The sequence below is a fragment of the Akebia trifoliata genome, chromosome 16, assembly GCF_017979445.1.
Source record: "Akebia trifoliata isolate Shusen 1 chromosome 16, ASM1797944v1, whole genome shotgun sequence".
NCBI classification, from domain to species: Eukaryota; Viridiplantae; Streptophyta; class Magnoliopsida; order Ranunculales; family Lardizabalaceae; genus Akebia; species Akebia trifoliata.
The window spans coordinates 23,441,298-23,461,492 of record NC_141390.1 but is presented as its reverse complement, the minus strand read 5'-3'; the positions used below and the strand labels follow the sequence as shown (position 1 = coordinate 23,461,492).

General features: G+C 32.8%; 1 protein-coding gene across 1 annotated transcript; it reads right to left on the bottom strand.

Annotated features, from left to right (window-relative positions):
* Window positions 1-612: 612 nt before the first annotated feature.
* LOC147382953 (protein NRT1/ PTR FAMILY 5.2-like) lies at window positions 613-7,005 on the bottom strand. The gene is made up of 4 exons (XM_086428229.1): window positions 6,688-7,005; window positions 6,332-6,549; window positions 2,859-3,421; window positions 613-1,763 (listed from the first exon to the last, which is right to left on the bottom strand). The coding sequence occupies exons 1-4, from the start codon at window positions 6,815-6,817 to the stop codon at window positions 866-868; spliced, it is 1,809 nt and encodes a 602-aa protein (XP_086284355.1). The 5' UTR covers window positions 6,818-7,005; the 3' UTR covers window positions 613-865.
* Window positions 7,006-20,195: the final 13,190 nt, after the last annotated feature.

Genomic DNA, 20,195 nt, shown 5'->3' with positions numbered 1-20,195 from the left:
GGATTTCATATTTTTGTGGACCTTCTCATGGTAGCTCTTTAGCTGCAAAAATAAAAAATTGTGCATTAGCAGGCTTTTGGAGCTTAAAATCTGCAGCTTATCTTCATAAGAATTTATTCTACCTCATTATACTATAATGTGTGCTATCGTAATGAACGATTATACTTAAATCATAAATTAATATATAATCCCCCTCAAGTATAGATATCAATAGTTTAGGAACTATCTTGTTGGAAAATTATAAAATTTATTCAGAAAAAAATTAATATAAATATGTATCAAATCAAGGGTCACTTACAACCAAATAACCAAACAGTAAAAGAGTAGATATCCTTGAAATTAGAAATAATTACTTATCTGAAATTCATCCAACAATGAAATGGAATGCTGAACAGAATAACCTAATCTGCACCTTATCGTAACTAATTGCTCATATGTTTTAAATGATTCATTTTACTTATTTGGAATAAAAATTTATGCATATATAATTTATATTTCAGAAGTTTTATTATATTTTATCGAATCTAATATATAGTACGAAATACATTTTTGTATGTCAAGAACGACACATTCCTGGCAGCATTTTACAATGGCGGAACCTTAATCGATGCTTGAACTATAAGGCGTTGTGTGGATCAACCTCGTACCCAAGATAGTTAAAGAAAAAATTTTGAGGTTACAGATCATTATGAATGTAATTTGTTCCTTGGCCTTGACTTACCCCTGGACAATACTATAACATGCTTCCTGGATTTCATCACACGCACACACACAAGTAGACACTCATCTTGAAAGTACCAGGCTTTCTTGATTTCATTTGTGTGGTATTCATTGATACAAATCATATAAATTACAAGAAGTTCAATTACTCATCCCCATCCTTCAAACCTTCATGCGCTCGGCTATTGTCCTTGTCTGGCAACATCTCGGTGGCCCTGTGCATCTCCCTTACCGATTCCATTACATCAACATTATAGACATAATACTTAGCCACAATCAGAAAGAAAATAAAGTTAAGAAGGCTCAATACAGCATAAAACCAATAATAGTAGTCTAAGTGAGACACATTTAGATTATTCAATATCCACCCTTTTCTGCCGTTCTTCTTTGTGATATCGGAAACAGTTTTTAGAAGAAAACTACTAAGAAAATTTCCAATTCCCAAGCTACTAGTGAAATAAGAAGTCCCTAGACTTTTCATTCCCTCGGGTGCTTGATCATAGAAGAATTCAATCTTCGCAACTTCTACAAAGGCGTCAGCCACACCCATCAAAGCAAATTGTGGGAGAAGTATGAAAATAGAAAGAGGGACAGTGTCATCTTTACCGATGATGTTGTTATCCTTTGCAACGTTAAGTCTCTTCATCTCAGCTAAGCCGGCAACGGCCATTATAATTACATGCATAACTAGACCAATTCCCATTCTTTGTAACAATGTGATTCCTCTTGGATTATTTGTGTATCTTCTTATTGCTGGCACAAAGTATCGGTCATAGATTACGAGGCTAATCAACATGGAGAACGTCACGAATGCAGTGAGACCTGCAGGTGGAATGGAAAAATGGTGACCCATGCTTCTCTCTAGGGTGGTACCTTGTTTGATGAAGAGTGTGTGCACTTGGGCCAACATTGTACTGGGTATAAACGTTGCGACTAATATCGGAATCATTTTTATCATTTGCTTGGTTTCCTCAACTTGGGTCACTGTACATAATGTCCATGGCTCGCTTGCAGCGGTCTTTACGGCGGCTTTGTTGAGGATACTGCAATGCAATAGTAGTGAATGATGACTTCCTAGTAATATGCTTGAAAGCTTTAAAAAAATTGACTATATATATAGCTAATACTATTGTTCTCTTGAGTTATGTTGATAGGGAGCTTGATTTTCTTATATACCAATAAGGGTGACTACGATACAAGTTGGTGAAGTTGGGATATTTTAACAAGAAAAACCCAGCTCCCAAGTCTTTTTTATTTTTTTATTTTGCATGAAACATGGCAAGCAATTTTTGAGGTTTACTAACCAAGGAATATTTGTCCCATCCTTTTGTGGACCTACAAATTTAGCACTATAGCTCAGTTGGTTTAATACATTGCAAAGCAACTTTGAGGTCTTGGGTTCAAGTCCAGCTTACCCATTAGGGGAAAAAAAAAAGGAAAGTTGTATGAGTATGAAGTCTATGATGAAAAATGCACGAATCCGATGACGAGAAAATTATCAATAAGGTTCAACAATTGTGGTTAGTGGACCTAATATAATAGAGTGTTACGCTTGGTGACATGGTTTAGAACTCAGGTAAGTCAAATTCAGGGGGCAATTGATCTTGGATTCAGAGACACAAGTCACCTTATTTTTGAAAAACTCAATCTATGTTAGATAAGTTGACCAGTACAGATAGATCGTGGTAATATGCTAACATCCGAGGTTTCATGGGGACATTAGCAACCTCCACAATAGATTTTCATTAAATGCATAAAGAATTTATTTGTCTTTTAGTACCAAAAATGTAAGGTGCTATAGCACAATGACTATGATATCCTTGCTATTTTGCACTAGAAAGAAAAAAAATCTTTTCAGAACCATTTTGAAAAATCCAAGGTTGTGGAGGTTGCTAACGTCCCATGAAGCTTTGGACCATTGTATAAAATTATGTATAAACAAGAAGTAAAAAAACATGTGTTGAGGTTAGTCCCACATCGGAGACTCGATGACTTGTCTCTCTCCTTTTAATCTCCTGGGCCTCTCCACTCATAGCCAATTGATTTTGATTTGGACCCCCAAATTTATCAACATGTTCAAACAAAAAGAGAGAGAGAGAGAGAGAGATGAAGTATCATAAATAGGAGAACAAACTGACCTCAATGAAGTGGTGTTGTCAATCCTAAACTTTCCACTTTTGGCATATTCATCCAAACTCAACTCATAAAGGTCTTTGGGGTCATTAGGGAGGGGAACTTTCCATTTCCTTAGAGCAGCCACAAGTACCTTTGCCATCCTAGTGAAGGGACTTCCTGCAGGAACCTTGTGCCTATAGAAAGGTGTCCCCACCAAAAACACTAACACTGATATTGCCAGCCCCAATGTAGGAAGAGCATAGCCAAGGGACCAACCAACGTTGTCTTGTATGTACACAAGGAAGGTGTTTGCAAAGAGTGTCCCAAAGAAAATGCTAAACATCCACCAATTAAAGAATGATAACTTTTGGGCCCTCTCCTTGGGTTCAAAATCGTCGAATTGGTCCGCACCCATGGTTGAGATGTTGGGCTTGGTTCCACCCGTTCCTACGGCAATTATGTAGAGCGCGCAATAAAAGATGCCCACTTGGAACGATGAGGCTCGCTTGTCACAGTCCACATTTGATCCACACGATGGAGGCCTCAATGCCCGCAATGAAACCGTTAGGGTCAACATGCACATTCCCTGTGTGAACAAAATTGTAGGCAATTTTCAATCAATTTGAAGGCAATATCACATTTCTGTATTCTTAAGGCTTCATTTGTTTCTTGAAAAATTTGTATTTCTAAAAAAAATAAAAAATTCTATAATGCAAAGAAATTTAAAAGGATTTTATTTTCTATTATTGATTTGTTCTACCACATTAAATTTCTTTTAATGATGATATATTATAAAGTTACATTATATATTTAAAAATTTTAAAATAATCTTTTAAATTAATTATAAAGACAATTCTAACCCTACCTATTTATTTTATCTTTAATAACTCAAATAAACATACTTTATGTCTCGAAAATCTATATGACAGGTGTAGGACTTTGAGAATTCCACACATTTCGCCACCTCACCTTGTAGTTGGTTAGCCTAGCAAAAAAAAAAAGGACATTGTTCTTTTTTGTCATTTTCTACTGTTAAAGGAGTTAGGGCTGTCAATGGGTCAGATTTTGGCCCAGCCCAAGTGGTGTTAGCCCGATACATGTTCAGGACTGAGCTGAGGCTTGAGAACTAGGCCCATTAGGTAGCCTGTCCTATCCTAGGAATGACCTGGCCCGTAAATAGGACAGATTACTTGTGGGCCGGAACAAGGTTGCACGTAGGTATTTTATTTTCGGCCCAACCCAGCTCAACTTGACCATTTAGATGAAATGGCTTTGATGAGTATTTGAAGCCCGATTAACATATCCGTTCACCGTCCTGCCCGACCCGACCCATTGACATCCCTCCTAGGCCATAAGAAATACCATTAATCATAAATCTTTCCTTTCAAATCTAGGCCAGGATCCCGAGACACATGAATAAAAATACAAAATCCCAATCGTTAAATTGAACAATCCAACGCCTGAGATAAAATAGTATCCCTAGGATAATTCTCAACCTTCACATTCTTCTCACATTGCTGATGTGGATGTAAGTACAGAACCATAGATGCTTTTCATTGAGATACGAGTAAAAAGCATCTAAGACTATGTGTGCACCTCCACATTAGCAATGTGAGAATCGAAGTCAATTTTAATGTTACTTCAGCACGACTCTAAACATAATTACTAGCAGAAGAAATTATCGAAAGTATATAATTTTTTATAAAAGAAAAATCTTTTTAACTAAATATTTCACTATTTAATTGCAAACAATCATATCAAGTCACAGAAGTTCTATTTTGTTTTCCAAAATATAAAATCACTATATACAAATTTGTTATAAAACATTTTAAAACTTGTTTTAAGCAAAATGTTCTTTCTTAATTTAAGAATGATTGCATTTGGAAAAAAAAAATGGCATTTAAATGGTTAATTAAAGTATCACCATTATTTTATTTTTGAAACTAATTATCTTTAAACATTAGGAAAAACCCATTACAAATACTAAAAATTGGAAACTATTAAAAAAACAGTTTGTATTTTGCAGAAATTACTGAACCAGGTAGATTGCAAACGTGCCCATCCACTGTATGTAAACGTTTACATTAAAAACGTTTCTAATTCAGTAATTCTTTGCAAAATGCTTGGCCAAATTGGTAAAATACCCTAGAAAAAATGGGATACTTTAGTGAACTATACATCAAATAATATAAGGAACGCTGTTAATTACTGTTATAAAATGACTCGCATAAAATCACACAATCCCAAAATATATGTTTTGTCCCTATAATTGGATTTGTATTTTAATGATTGATAATTGAGATTGTTTATTCTTATAAAATTCATTCTTTCATTTGTCGAGTAACCTGACCTTTGAACATTGTGATTAATCGTCCTTAAAAGAAAGATTGTTGTAGGATTCGTAGTTTTTATTTATTGGATTTTGTGAAGGGAAAGTTTTGAACTGAAGATCTCCTACTCTTGAGAATTAGTGGTGTAGGATTTTTTCATTTTTTGTGAAACTTAAGTTAAAAAGCAATTTTCTCTTTAATGATTGTTAAAAAGGCAAAAGAATCTTTTGATTTGCTTTACCTTTGTAGTGGTATGGATAATTCTCTAAACCTTTAGTCCTACATTGAATAGAAATAAGACTTGTGTTCAATTAATAAAATTATTTACTCTCCTTCTTACTTGGATGTAAGCGAGAAGGAGAGTGGACTTTACACACACATAAGGGTCAAAGAGAAAACCTCTATGCGTGCATGTGCGTATGTTGCACACGCAATAAATACACACTTGCCGAACTGGGTTGTATTGAGGTTCTTTTTCTCAAAGATCCATTACTTTTATTTTAATCTCGACCATTGATCTATTTCAAGAGATTCATTTAACTTTGTGTTACTTCATTGTAACCAAATACATGTTTAATTGTGCATGGTGTTAGTTTATTAAAAGGATGTTTCTAATCTCGAACAATTTTTGACGCAAAATATAAAAAAATGTGGTTGATATAAGAAGGAAAAAACACAGGTTTCTAAGAATATCATATCACTTCAGGTTTCTTAGAGATCTATTTAATTTTGGACTCCCTAGGGCATATTGCCCCATCTCAACCGTATGTTTAATGGAGAGTCTCAAACCTCATTTGAGACTAGCATTTTCCTTACTAAAATCTACCTTTCTCTTTCATGAATCTACATGAAAAACTCTAATTAGGAAGGCTTCTAGACACACATATTGAGGGGAAAAACAGTAATATAACTGCTTTTTCCCTCTATATGACCCACCAAGAACCTTAGTAAGGTTGGGAGGCCTAATTATGATGGTCAGGCTAATCCTAAGCCATTAGGATGCAAATCCAATTCTTTCACAAACATCGACATTCTCTATTACAACAATTATTTTGTTAGTTGTCACTTGGACATATGGGATAAATTACGGTAGTAAAGGAGACGGGAATTTTGTGTGCATGTATATGTGTATGTATGTATGTATGTATGTATGGCTTTAGCATTACCAGAAGATAGATGGCCGATGAGATAATAAAAGTCCAATATCGGCCAAGATGAGCATCCGCAATGTATGCACCTAAGATCGGTGTAATCCAGACCGTACCCACCCAATTGGTCACATTATTTGAAGATGTAACAGTTCCTTCATGTAGCTTATTTGTCAAATACAATACCAAATTTGATGCAATTCCATAGTATGCCATCCTCTCAAATACCTCATACCCTACACCAAAGTACCCAACAAAAATAAAGAAATTAATAAATAATTTTCAAGCTAAGATGAGGGCTAAGTAGGTAAGATGGAGAGAGAGAGAGAGGTAAAAAGTTGAGTTGATGTCCTTAAAAACAAAGGTTGCCTTACCTACAATGAAGGAACATGCCTTCCATCTCCCTCCTTTTGATCTTAGAAATGGCTGACCTTTGAGATCCACTGTACCATCTTGAGTGAAATCCTCTCTGCCAACTCCCATGGCATTCTCTTCTACTTCCATCTTGTGTGTGTGTGTGTGTGTGTGTGTGTGTGTGAGAGAGAGAGAGAGAGAGAGAGAGAGAGAGAATTAAGTTAGGATCATGCAAGTAACAAGGCTTTTTATAAAGTTAGGGACAGGTGAAGGAAGTAACACTCTTTCATTCCCAACCTCTTGTTCAGGTGAAGAAGTAACACTCTTTCCCAACCTCTAGAATATTTATCATATTATCTGCTTTTTTTATTTGTTCATGTCTAAATTAATTTGTTCTCCCATTTGGATCTTAGTAGTTTTCTCCTCTCCTCTAAAATTATCGAAATAAATTACTGGCAGTAGGTGTGATTGAGACACATGGAGATGCCATGGACAACCAAATCATGGTAATGGAACAATTATTTTTTATTGAGCCAAACTATCATCTACAAGAAAACCCATAATTAAAAATAGCTAATTTTTAGCACAATTAATCTTCAAAATATATATGTTTAATTAATAATAATAATTATTATTATTATTTAAAGAAAGCTTGTGGACTGTCAATGGATCATATCAGACCCAAAATTTGATCAATTCTGATCTGATAACCTTTTTGTCCAGATCAAGAATTTGAGTTCAGATATAGTGACCCAATCTGATAATTTTTCAGATTAGTTTTGGATCAATCATCTTCCATTAGGAACCCGATCTGATAATGTGTGTTTGAAATACAGAAATGATGTCTATTTATATTTGTATGGATGTATGATTTAAATTATAATTATACACATATAAAATATAACCATACATATTAGATTAGGACTGATCCAGAATAATATTAGTTATCATATTGGATCAGTCCGAACTTAATAATGACTGATCCAATCAAATCCAGATTAGGCCCAATTCTAAAATTTTACTTAATTATCAATTACATTTTACTGAGCTAATGTGCACACTTGTTCTATTTATTTGGATAATCCGCCATGTTTAAGTCATGACTGAGAAAAATATCACAAATTTCGAACTTTGTTAGCCCGTTGGGTGGCGCATACTGTTCACGCCTAATTAATTAACTCACCCAACTCATTCCAAATTAATTCTTTTTTAATGTATAATTATCTTTAATCAATAATTTAACTTCTAAAGATGCTTAGTTTCATAGTGCCCTCCATCATGAATTTATTTAATATAAGAAATTCAAAGTCATCTTAATATTTTAAAAAAATTAAATATATTTTCACTAAAATGAAACAAAAAGATCGTTATCACAGATGTTTCATAAACCTCCCATTTCATGTATGATACATATAAAATGTTTATTATGCAACCATCTTTGGTGGTGATTAATTGGTATTATATTTTTTCTTACTTTCTTACTCAAACACAGGGTTTGGTAGAATAGACGACATCGAATAGTTTATTGGAAAAATCAATATAAAAAATTATATTTTTTAGGGAAATTATTTATTATGTTAAGACCTCTGATAATTATGTGATTTGTTGCATTAGTTAGAGACGTGCTTCCAATATGACCATGAAAAGGACTTTAACCATAAAAAAGGAAAAAAAGAAAAAAAAAAAAAAAAAAAAAAAGGTTTTTAATTGCCTCCCTAGATAATGATGAATATTTGACATCCATTTATATATCCCTTAATTTAATAAAATTTGACTTGCCTATTGAAACAAATTAACTTGGTTTTGAAAATGGTTAGAAACTAAAATGACTCCTTGAATCATCTTGGTATCATTTACGAGACACCTTCCCCCAAACTCTCCCCACATGGCTGTGCATAGAACCATAGATTGTTTCCTCAAGACACACAACTGCACATTCTCATAAATATGTGCAGTTGTGTATCCGAAGGAAAAAAAATCTATGGTTCTATGCACAACCACGGGGGAGAGTTTGTCGAAGGGGGAGTTAGAAAATCACGACTCATAGGAAAAATGTTGTCTCATGGAGATAATGAGATGATTATCGTCCCAGTCATCTTGATATTGTTCATGAATGAGATGAGACAAAACCAAGATTGAAATCGTGATCCCAATTTTATACACCAAGAGTTGACAGACTTGTACTTCCTATCCTACTACATATCACAACTTTGTGATTTCTTGTAGTTGTGGTTCGAGTATATCTTTCATCTTAGACCTTTTTTTTTTTTGTTTTTCAATCGGATCTTAGACTATATCAACTGAAGAAAAAAAAAATTATGCTAAATAATTGAATAAATCACCAATCAATTTGATTTTTGGGTTAATTAATTTGAATGTGAGATGTGAGCCAAACATACCATTGGTAAATGAATTTGAAGAGTACCACACATATAGTTCTTAAGAATAGGGAGTAAATTAACAACCCTTACATGGAGGGGCGGAGCTAGGATTTTCTTGTAGTGGGGGCAAACTATGGTTAGTCGTATAGTTAAAGAACTTGAATGGTGGGAAAATTATTTATGCTGAAAAATATGAATGGAGGGAGGTGAGGGTGTGGGGGCAAAAATTGGAGGGTGATGAGAGTGTGGGGGCAAATAGAGAGAGAGAGGTGAAGGAGTGGGGACAAATGGGGTGTGTAATTAGCTGAAAATGTAAGGGTGTCTCAAAGTTCTGTGGGGGCAATTGCCCCCACCAGCTCCGCCCCTGCTTACATGCAAATAATGTGGCTGAATTCAGTGTGCTTCTTCATATTGGTATATCAATTATTACTTTGAGCTTCAAATAGATTTTGATTGAATCTGATTCCTTTATGTGTATAGTCGTGAATACTATTAGAGGTACTTGGAATAAGTTTCCTTGCCTTGGGCTTTGGAGAGTTTAGTGCTCAAAATTTTCGAGATGCTTAGGATTCCAATGAGAGGTTTGGGCATGTGTTCAAGAGAAGGAAATTTTGTCTTGCAAACAATGCTCCAAAATCGGCATTGTCTCCTCTCTTTTGATTCTTTGGGTAGATTTCCTTTTGTGACTCGAAAAGTTTTCATGGGAGACTCCTTTTCTTAGAGTCTTGTAATCGAGGGTTATCCCTCCTCCCAGTACATGATTTTATCATAGACTAATGATTTTTGAACTCAACCTGATAGCCTAACTCAAAATTCACCCACTGTCATGCACAAAGTACCATACATTCTTTCGCTCGGGGTACACAAATGTACTCTTGGGATACACAACTACAGATGGCAGGTTGGTCAGGTTGGTTGTGTATCCCAAGAGATAGAATCTACGATTCTTTGCCCATGCCAAGCCAGTGAGTTTTTGAGTTTCCTTGTCAAGTTGAGTTTAAAAATCAGCACTCTTTATCATGATCAAATACTTTATCTTGCTTAGAAAGAAATATATATATAGTGTTCGGCAACCAACATTAGACAACCATCATTAGGGAGCCATCGTTGTCTTATATGGCTTAGAGTCTTGTAATTGAGGGTTATCCCTCCTCCGAGATGATCTCTATGGTGAGAAGATCATTCTCACAAAAAATCAGCTCAATCTAAAACTTCTAAGTCCATTAAAAGTGATTTACAAATTTCAGGTGAAAATTCAACGGTCCATAATTTTTATATCATTTTTTATGGGGTTGGAAGTTTTAGATTGTGCTGATTTGTTGTGAAGGTGGTCTTCTCTCTATAAAGATCGTTCTCACAAAAAATCAGTCAAATCTGAAACTTTTAAACCATATAGGACAAACGTGTTGGCTCCTTAATGTTGATTGCCAAACCTAAAACTATATATACATAGTACTCGACAGCCCTAACGAGAGTCAAATATTGTACCAAATATTTTTCAATATATGGGATAAAAGTTTCGGAATGAATTGATTTTTTGTGAGGATGATCTCGATGGTGTACTGTCGAGATTATCCTAAAAAAATTCAGCTCATCATGAAACTTCTAACCTTAAAAAAAAAAAATGATTTACAAATAAATGACGGTCCATGATCCTTCAACTTGTAAATTGGGTTAGAAGTTTTAGTATGGGCTGATTTTTTGTGAGGATGATCTCTATACCTAACCCACATATTGAAAAATGTTTGACACAATGTTTTGCTCTCTTTAGGGCCTCCAAACACTCACCATATTGAAACTTCTAACCCAACATCAGAGAGCCAACGTTGGGAGTCAAAAATTGTCTTATATGGATTAAAAGTTTTGGAATGAGCTGATTTTTTGTGAGGCCAAATGATCTCTATGGTGAAGGGATCATCCTCACAAAAAATCATGCCATTCCAAAACTTTTAACCACAATTTACAATAAATTTTGGTTTCCTAATATTAGTTGCCGAATGAGACCATATATATATATAGAGAGAGAGAGAGAGTTCACCTCTACCTATGACAAGGGCATCTTCTTTGAGATTAATAAGGGAGTAAAAATGCAAATAAAAGATAAAGTTAGGAGGTATTATTAAAAAAAAAATTGAAATTAAAAGGATAAAAAATGAAAAACAATAATGTGAATTAGAGGAGTAAAAAATGAAATATAATAAAGTTAGAGGGATTAAGAAGAAATGTAATAAAATAGGTCCCACAAAAATTATACTCAGATGGGATGTTTATCTTAATTGGATCAAAGTTTATCCCCCACAAAAGTGGGTCCTACAATTGTATTTTATTATATATATCAGTTATGTTCGACAACCAACGTTAGGAAACTGACACCTTTGTCCTATATGGGTTAAAAATATCATAATGGGTTGATTTTTTGTAAATCATCCTCACAAAAAATCAGCTCATTCCGAAAGTTTTGAGCCATATAGGAAAAATTTTTGACTGCCTAAGGTTGGTTGTCGAACGTTACCCTCTCTCTCTCTCTCACACACACACACACTATATATATATATATATATAGTGTCGATATTCTAACTTGAAAATCTTCACTCGATTGATTTGTTATAGACATAGAACCATAGATATGTTTTCTCGGGATACACAAATGCATAGTTTTATAGGGATTTGCATTTGTGTATCCTGAGGAAATAGATTTGTGGTTCCGCATCCGTGACACATCAGACTAGTATTGACCCCGTAAAGACTTTCTAGTTAGAAAATCATTATTCATATATATTTTACAAAGAAATAAGGGATCTAATGGCATTTGCTATAAAATTTGGTCTTAAAATTATGAAATAAATTTTCCTTTTTTAAAGGAAATTCAAGAGAGATACTGCCTATGCCACATAATTTTAATGAGTTGTGATAATCTAACGCCCTTGCTCTAACATACGCTCCCATCATAGAACTGTAGATCATTTGCCTCGGGATACACAAGAAAAAGATTTATGGGCAAATGATCTACGATGGGGGCATATGTGAGAGGGGGGCATGAGAAAATCATTATTCAATTTTAATTGCCTAGTAAGGGGCACTGGAGGTTTGATAAGAAAGAGTTTGTGAGTATCCAACTTAGTTTTGACAAAAGATTGAAGACAAGGGTATTTCGATCATTTCAACATGACATCTCGTTTTCTTGGTAGTCTTTCACAAAAGACTGAAGCAAGAGAGGTGTGTACATAGTTTGATAGTGTAGGTATCTAAAATCCAAGGGTAGGTAAAAGTGGAAATTAGTAAAACAATTATGTATTTTGCCGAAACTACAGAATCAGTCATGCCTTGTAATATCTACAAAATGGTCATATACTCAATTTCATGTTATTAGTTTTTTTAATGTTTATCAGATGTACTATCATTGGCATACGGACAACTTGTCACCCTTATGCCCTCAAGTGTCGGTTTACAAGAAAGATAAATGAGTAAATCACAAATATGACCATATAATAGTATATAATCATTTTAGTATTAAAAATAATAATAATTACAAAATACAATATGTGACAATTTTCATAAATATTAAAATACATGAATAATATTGATTAAGAATAACGATTTTCTGACGCCCCCTCTAACACACACCCCATGACGTAGCATATGCTAGAATCATAGATTATTTTTCTCAGAATACACAACTGCACATATTTATGAGGATGTGCAGTAGTGTACCCCAAGGAAAAATCTATAGTTCTAGCCCATGCCACGCCAAGGTGTGTGTGTCAGAGGGGGCATCAAAAAATCACGACTCTGTTGATTAATTTAGTAACTTTCACGAATTATGTGTTCGTTTTGGTTAAACATCCTATATTTTAATATTAAACAGGGTGATATCAAGTGATTCAAGAAAAAAATACGACCCCCACAAGTGTAAACATGAAATACCATGCACAAGATTCATATGTATCTTGATAATTATCTTGACTGTAAATCTAAATGAATGGATTTCGTATTTGCACAATTGGGATCATATGCTTTTTCATGAGTCATCAAAACTCAACCCATTTTTAAACCCCTTGATACAAGTCAAATCGGATTCCTTTATTGTTCATTCAAATATAAAATTAGGGAATGGGTTCATTCTAACATGTACATGGAGGAGCTAAGCTTATAGTCCTCTAGAATTCACTGAGAGATGCATGTCAAATATACCCCATTATCCAAGGTTGTAAATAAATAAAAAATAAAGACTAGTAATGCAAAATTCAAGGTTGATTTTAATATTAGTAAGGTGAACGCATCTAATGACAAAGGGGACAAGAGAAAGAGTACAAAATTTGAATCGGCCTTGATATAGACAAGCCTTAGAGAACAAGACAATAAATAATAAACCCAACCATACATTGGTGACTTCGACCTATAAATCCAACAAGAAAGTCTCAAATGTGTCCAAAATACTTGACATTCGTTATTCAATTGTGTTCATCAATACACAGTGAGGACACGCGTCTTGTCCACAAACAATAAAACAAGTCATCGTGATCCACGATCCTACCTTCCTACGTGGCAAAAAAACTTCAAATTTTGGGTTAGATACAATGTAGGAGGTTCATGCATGCTTACCCACATATATAGTTTTACTTGTCTGGCTTACAAGGAACAACATGGCCTTGTTAATGGGACTTTTCCAAGTACCTCATATTGTAGAAATTCGTGTGCGAGAAAAGATGATAATATATAATCAAATTAAAAATGTAGGCAAACCAACTAAGCTATTATGAGATCTTTCAACTATGATAATACGACACAAATTTATGTGATTCGACGAGATTGCCTATGTCCATGGGTGATGATAAGATATTTCAATTATATTTTTTACGGGTAAACGTGCTCATGGAGATGACTTGAACCCACGACCTGAAAGTTGTTCTGCAATGTGTCAAATCAACTAAGCTATGGGTCTAAGTCCATCTTTCAATTATTTTCACGAAAATTAGATATACAATCTCTTAATCTTACTATTCCCTTAGGATAGATAGTTATGAAATCGAGTAAAAATTCACCCCAAGGCCTGAAATGTACAAAGTATCCACCATAGTAATCAATTTTGGATTCGTGAATTATTTAGCGGGGGTCAATTTATATTAAATTGGAAAATTTTTGGGCAGCCATATAAGCCCAGAAAAAAATTGAGGGAGGAATGGATGAAAAAATCACAGATTTTTTGAAAATCAATAATTAATTGAAAAATCCCTTATTATCAAGAAATTAAAATCGGCACTTTTTCAATTATTTGAAATCGTAGATCTTTTTTGGCAGATCAAACAAATGGCTGCAATAAGAGGAAAAGTACTGATTTGTTTAGTGATTAAAATTGATTTCTTAGGAATCAACAAATATTTTCTAAATATGTTTTATTCTTTGAGAATAGATTAGATACAAGTGGAGGACGTTTATACATGCATGCTTACCGACATGAATTGCTGTACTTGTTTAGGAAACAAGGAACAACACGGGTTTTCCAATGGGGAAGGATGAAGTACAATTGAATCAACCAAGTATTAATTTATGCCTGGAACCATCTAGTCATAAAATTAGCTTTTCATGTCAAAGAATATGTGTTTCGTACAAACCTTAGCTGTATCTTTTCATAAAATTAGCTTTTCATGTCAAAGAATATGTGTTTCATACAAACCTTAGCTGTATCTTTTTTATGATTTATATTTATATGGGTACAATCAAACCAACCACATATAATGAAATTTTCATTAAAATATATAATGAGTGGTATGGAGGACCCTGATGATTATGATTGTCAAAGTCCTATCCCAAAATTTAATTAGGATTAGGAAAATAAATAATCGTCCATTTAATTCTTCCAAAAGCGATTTCTTCTAACGACATAAAGCTAAATGCTCGATGAAAAAAATTTGGATTTTTTTTAGTAATAAAAATATGATTTTATCTCGATTGTTCAAGGTTGTCAATGGATCAAATTAGACTCGAAACCTGATTTGATAACTTCGGGTTTGGATCGATGTTTTGGATTCCGAAAAGGTTTCAATCCGATATCTTGTTGGATTGGATCTGGATCACATTACGTGAAAATTGAAAAATACTATAAGAAAATACGACATGCCAAGGCCCATGAATTTTAGAAATCATAATTCGACGACCTAGGGCCGACATAACTTGTGATGTTCCCTAAATTTGACAGCTTAGAGCCGTTGAATTTCTCCCATCCTCCATTAATTTGGTGTTTTTGAGCTATCGGAAGAAAAAAAATCAACAATGAAAGCTTGCCTCTCAATGACCAATGGCCAAGCTTACCCATTCATTGGCTATTAGTCACTTAATGGCCAGTCATTCTCTATGTTGGCAGTAACTCACCTAATATGCAAGTTATTTTTTTGCCTTAGCCTTTACTTAGATAATGTCTAGGTCTTCTCACTTTGACCTTCACTCTCCTAAATTCAGTTCAGTTAAATAGTTGTGATGGGAATGAGAGCACTTGAATGCTTACAATGTGCTTTAGGAAATTACTCCTAAATCCCCAATTAGTTGCTTATTCCTATAAAAAAAAAATCTCATCATTTCCCATTATTCCCTTGCATTAAACTTCACATAATTCTCCCACCTAGGCTTTCTAGTAATTATCTTATTCTTTCAATCTAACCCATAATCTCATTTGGTCCCTAGCTTATATAATTATCCTAAATGTCCAAATTTTCTATCACAAATTACATGAAATTACTACTAGAATCTCTAGAGATTGACCACATTTAAGGGACTTAAACACTTTTATCCCTCAATTAAGTTTTTTTAGAATTTTGAGTGCTTTGACACCTCTACCCTTTGATAATCAAGATTGATAAGATTTAAAGAGGTGCAAAAATAATCAAGGATAAGTTGATGGAATGTATTTGAAGTCGTTTATTGAGGTATTCTTAGGAATATTTTAAAGTTAAAAAAATTGGACACTTATATCTTTAAGAATCTCCCTAGAGCCTATAAATAAATACCCATCCAAATCAAATAGAAGAGGGCGTAAAGTCTAGTACCCCAAAATTCTATCAAATTTGGTTCTTGAAACCTTTTAAAAGAGTAAAATATTTGTCCATTTTTTTTCTCACCCGACCTAGAAGTTTAAAGTGAGAACAAAGAAGAATAGAAGACTAAGGTGGGGTGTAGAACATCATTGTCTATTTATATGTAATTAAACCCCCCAATTCCCTCTTCTATCTATCCCTTGTTTTTTACTTTTATGTAGTTTTAATTTTTAGTAATGTATATCTACGTAGTTAGTTATTTTTGTTTTCAGATGGCATGAGGAGGAAAGAGTAAGTCTTCATAATGTAAACCAATCTTTCTTTTCTAAGTTCATAATAAACTCTTCAAGAATTTTTAATTTCATAGTAAATTGTTTCAATTCATTTAGTTTTCAAGTATTTTAAATTTCTAATTTAACTTGTTTAATGCAAATGACTTAAAGAAGAAAGAGAGGATACACACCACTTTACTTTTATTTTAAAAAGGCTACGAGTAAAAAATGTAGTTCTTTTTAGATCTATATTTAACACTCTAAATCAACAAAAACAGTCCGAAGTGGACACAACTTCATGAACATGATGATGGTTCCCTCAAGGACATACTTAATTTATGAATATGTTTCAGGGACCAAACAAGCAAAAAAATACTCTTAAATAAGTACATAAATGTTGGGTGAGTGCTTGGAGACCAAAAAGATGAAATCTATTTGGATTTACACTAAAACCTTAAGCCCACAAAATTTGTTTAGCAAGCATATACTTTTATATATGACTTATTCATTGACTCCTTTTATGAGTTTAGAGGTCAAACTATACTTCGTTAAACTCTTAACTCATCTAACATCCCCTCTAACTTAAAAAACTTTTTTTTTTTAAATCATTTATACTTCACTTTTTGCCAACCTTTGGTAACCACCAACTTCGTGGGTGAGATCTTGGTTTAAAATTTGAATGTCAAATTGGATATCTGTTTTTCCCATTTGACTTTGATGTTTCATGATTGACTGCAAATCTCGACTATATCTGCTTCTTAGATCTATCTCCATATCTGGCTTAATCTCTTTGAATATTTGAAACACAGATATTACACGAAATTAAATATCCAAAAATCAAATTAAATATTCAAAATTACCTAATTATTCTAAAAACCATTAAAGTAAATTAAAAACCTATTTTAGGGAATTTATTCATTAAAAATAATACTTTAAGTTGAAAATCCTGAGTGCTCTATAAATTAATAGTTAATTGGACATTTTATGGCCCTTATCACACCCCACAACATAAGTTTTACTAGTCCCTTAGAAAAATAAATAAATAAACTAAAACTAATCTAATATGAATACATGGATTTTCACTTTTGTAGGCCTCTTAATTGCATTTAGCAAATATAATAAGCCCTTAAACCCTTAAGTTATCCCTAGTGGATAAGTTAACCTCGTGAGGATTTGAAGTGAATATACCCATAAAATTTTAACACATGACAAATTGTATCAAAATTTAGCTAAGTTAACATGTGAAGATATTAAACTAAACTTAGATCTATTAGAAAATCAATAATTTACATTTTTAAAGAGCCTAAGCTATTATCAAATCAAGTAGGAGAATTTTTGAAAGATTTTGATTTTGAATGCAAAGGGAAAGTCTGACTAGGATATTATGGTAGAAAATGGGCGATAAAAAAAATTATATTTGAATGTCAAATTGGATATAATCTTAAGGTTAAAGGGTAAAGTGTAAAATAAGTTGCTCAAAAAGTTGAAGATGCTTAGTTTTGGGAAGAAACCAAAAAAACATATTTCATATTTCATCTTGGAATGCATTGGACCAGTTTGATATGTGGTCGAATCGATTGGGATCGATCGAGTCAAACAATATGGTTAACAACTAGTTCGAGTTTAGTTTAAAACATTATATCTATATAATAAAATATAACAGTTATCTTCCCAATGTTTATCCCCTATAAATAAGGGTTTAAATTCAATCTCACATGTATTTCAAGGACAACTTCCAACTCTATTTCCTTTTCTACTCTTTCATTTTCAAGAATACCTCTCGAACTTTATTAATTTTTCTCTTTTACCCATTTTCAAAAATGTTTCTTCAATTTATATATTGTCTTTCATCTTCTATCTCTTTTATAATAATACCCTTCAATTTTATTATTTTTTCCTTTCTCCCCATTTCCAAATAATATAACTTTACCTTCATTACCTTTCCTTTTCTACCATTTCATCCTCAAAAAGGATGCCCATGCCAAAAAGCATAAAATTAGTTTTTTGTGTCAAAGAATATGATTATGGTTTTATACAAACTTTAGCTTTATCATTTTTATTATTTATATTTATAAGGGTATAATCAAATCAACCACATATAATGAAATTTTCATTAAGATATATAATGAGTGGTATGCAGGTCTGCAATGATTCTTATCCCAAAATTTAACTAGGTTTAGGAAAATATATAATGTTCTTCCAGTCAATTCTTTCAAAAGCAACGTCTTCTAACGACATAAAGTTAAATGCTTGACAAAATAAATTTTTGTAGGAATAAAAATATGGTCTTATCTCAATTGTTCAAAGTTGTCAATGGATCGAATCAGACCTGATTCTAATCCAATAACTTCGGGTCCAGATCAATGTTTTGGATTCCAATAAAGTTTCAATCCGATATCTTGTTGGATCAGATCTGGATCAACCATGTCCTGATCCGATAATATGTTAGAAAGTATATAAATTATATTATATATTTGTTGAGATATATAAAGTTTATTTAGATTTTGTTATAAAATTAGATTTGACCCAATCCGTATGTTAATGGATTAGATCTGGATATTATACTCTAAATAGTTATATACGTCTTGTCCAATAAGCAATCCAACGCTCCCAAGCTTTGCAACCAGCACACTTGATTGGTGATTGATGTTGCATTTTTTTTGTGTATAAGCAAGCATATGGTAGAGAGAACCCATCTGGAAGATTTTTTAGAGCAAATACTAGCCAATAAGATCACCATAATCAAGAACTGTTGTTGTCAACATCATCGCCATTACCATCATCAATCGTCGATATCAAATTTTGTGATCCACTCATATAGTGCATTTTTCATAAAATGAGTTCATACTCACAAATTTAAATCCATGTTGACATATTATAAGTCCATTAAAAGAATACTGGAATTTAAAAAAATCTATGGGCCTGTTCTTTTAGAGTTTCAGGAGTTAGTTTTTTTTTTTTTTTTCTTTTAAACCAAAAAAGCAAGATGAATAATGTTCATTTGGGCTTTTTTTGATCAAGCGGATTTTAACTGAATCCCAAAAGTAGCTCATAATGAAAGTCACCCAAGAGAGGCTTCTTTAAATGACTTTTGCAAGAAGTAAAAAGCGTAAAACGGTTCAAGTGTATTTACCAAAATACCCTTCATCTTTAATCAAATTTTCAACAAAACTTAATCTTAAAAAATTAAAGGAGATTATCAAAATACCCTTCATCTTAATCAAATTTTCAACCAAACTTAACTTTAAAAAATAAAAGAGAATTACCAAAATACCCTTTATCTTTACCAAAATACATTTCATCTTTAATCAAATTTCTAAAAAAAAATCATCAAAATACCTTTCATCTTTACCAAAATACCCTTCATCTTCCAAAATACCCTTCATCTTTACCAAAATATCATTCATCTTTAATCAAATTTTCAACCAAACTTAACCTTAGAAAAATAAAAAAGAATTACTAAAATACCCTTCATCTTTAATTAAATTTTCAACCAAAGTTAACATTAAAAAATAAAAGAGAATTACTTAAATACCCTTCATTTTTACTAAAATATCTTTCATTTTTAATCAAATTTTCAAGAAAAAGATTACTAAAATACCCTTCATCTTTAATCAAATTTTCAACTAAACTTAATCTTAAAAAATAAAAGATGATTACTATCAAAATAGCCTTCATCTTTACTACCAAGACCAAAAGCAATTCATCATCACTACTTTATTACCAAACACCCTTCATTTTTATGTGGATATTGGATTGTGTATTATACAGGTATTTTCTTTATTAAGACAATGTCATATGTCCATTTTTAAGAAAAAATACTGTCAAAATTTCGATAGAATTATAA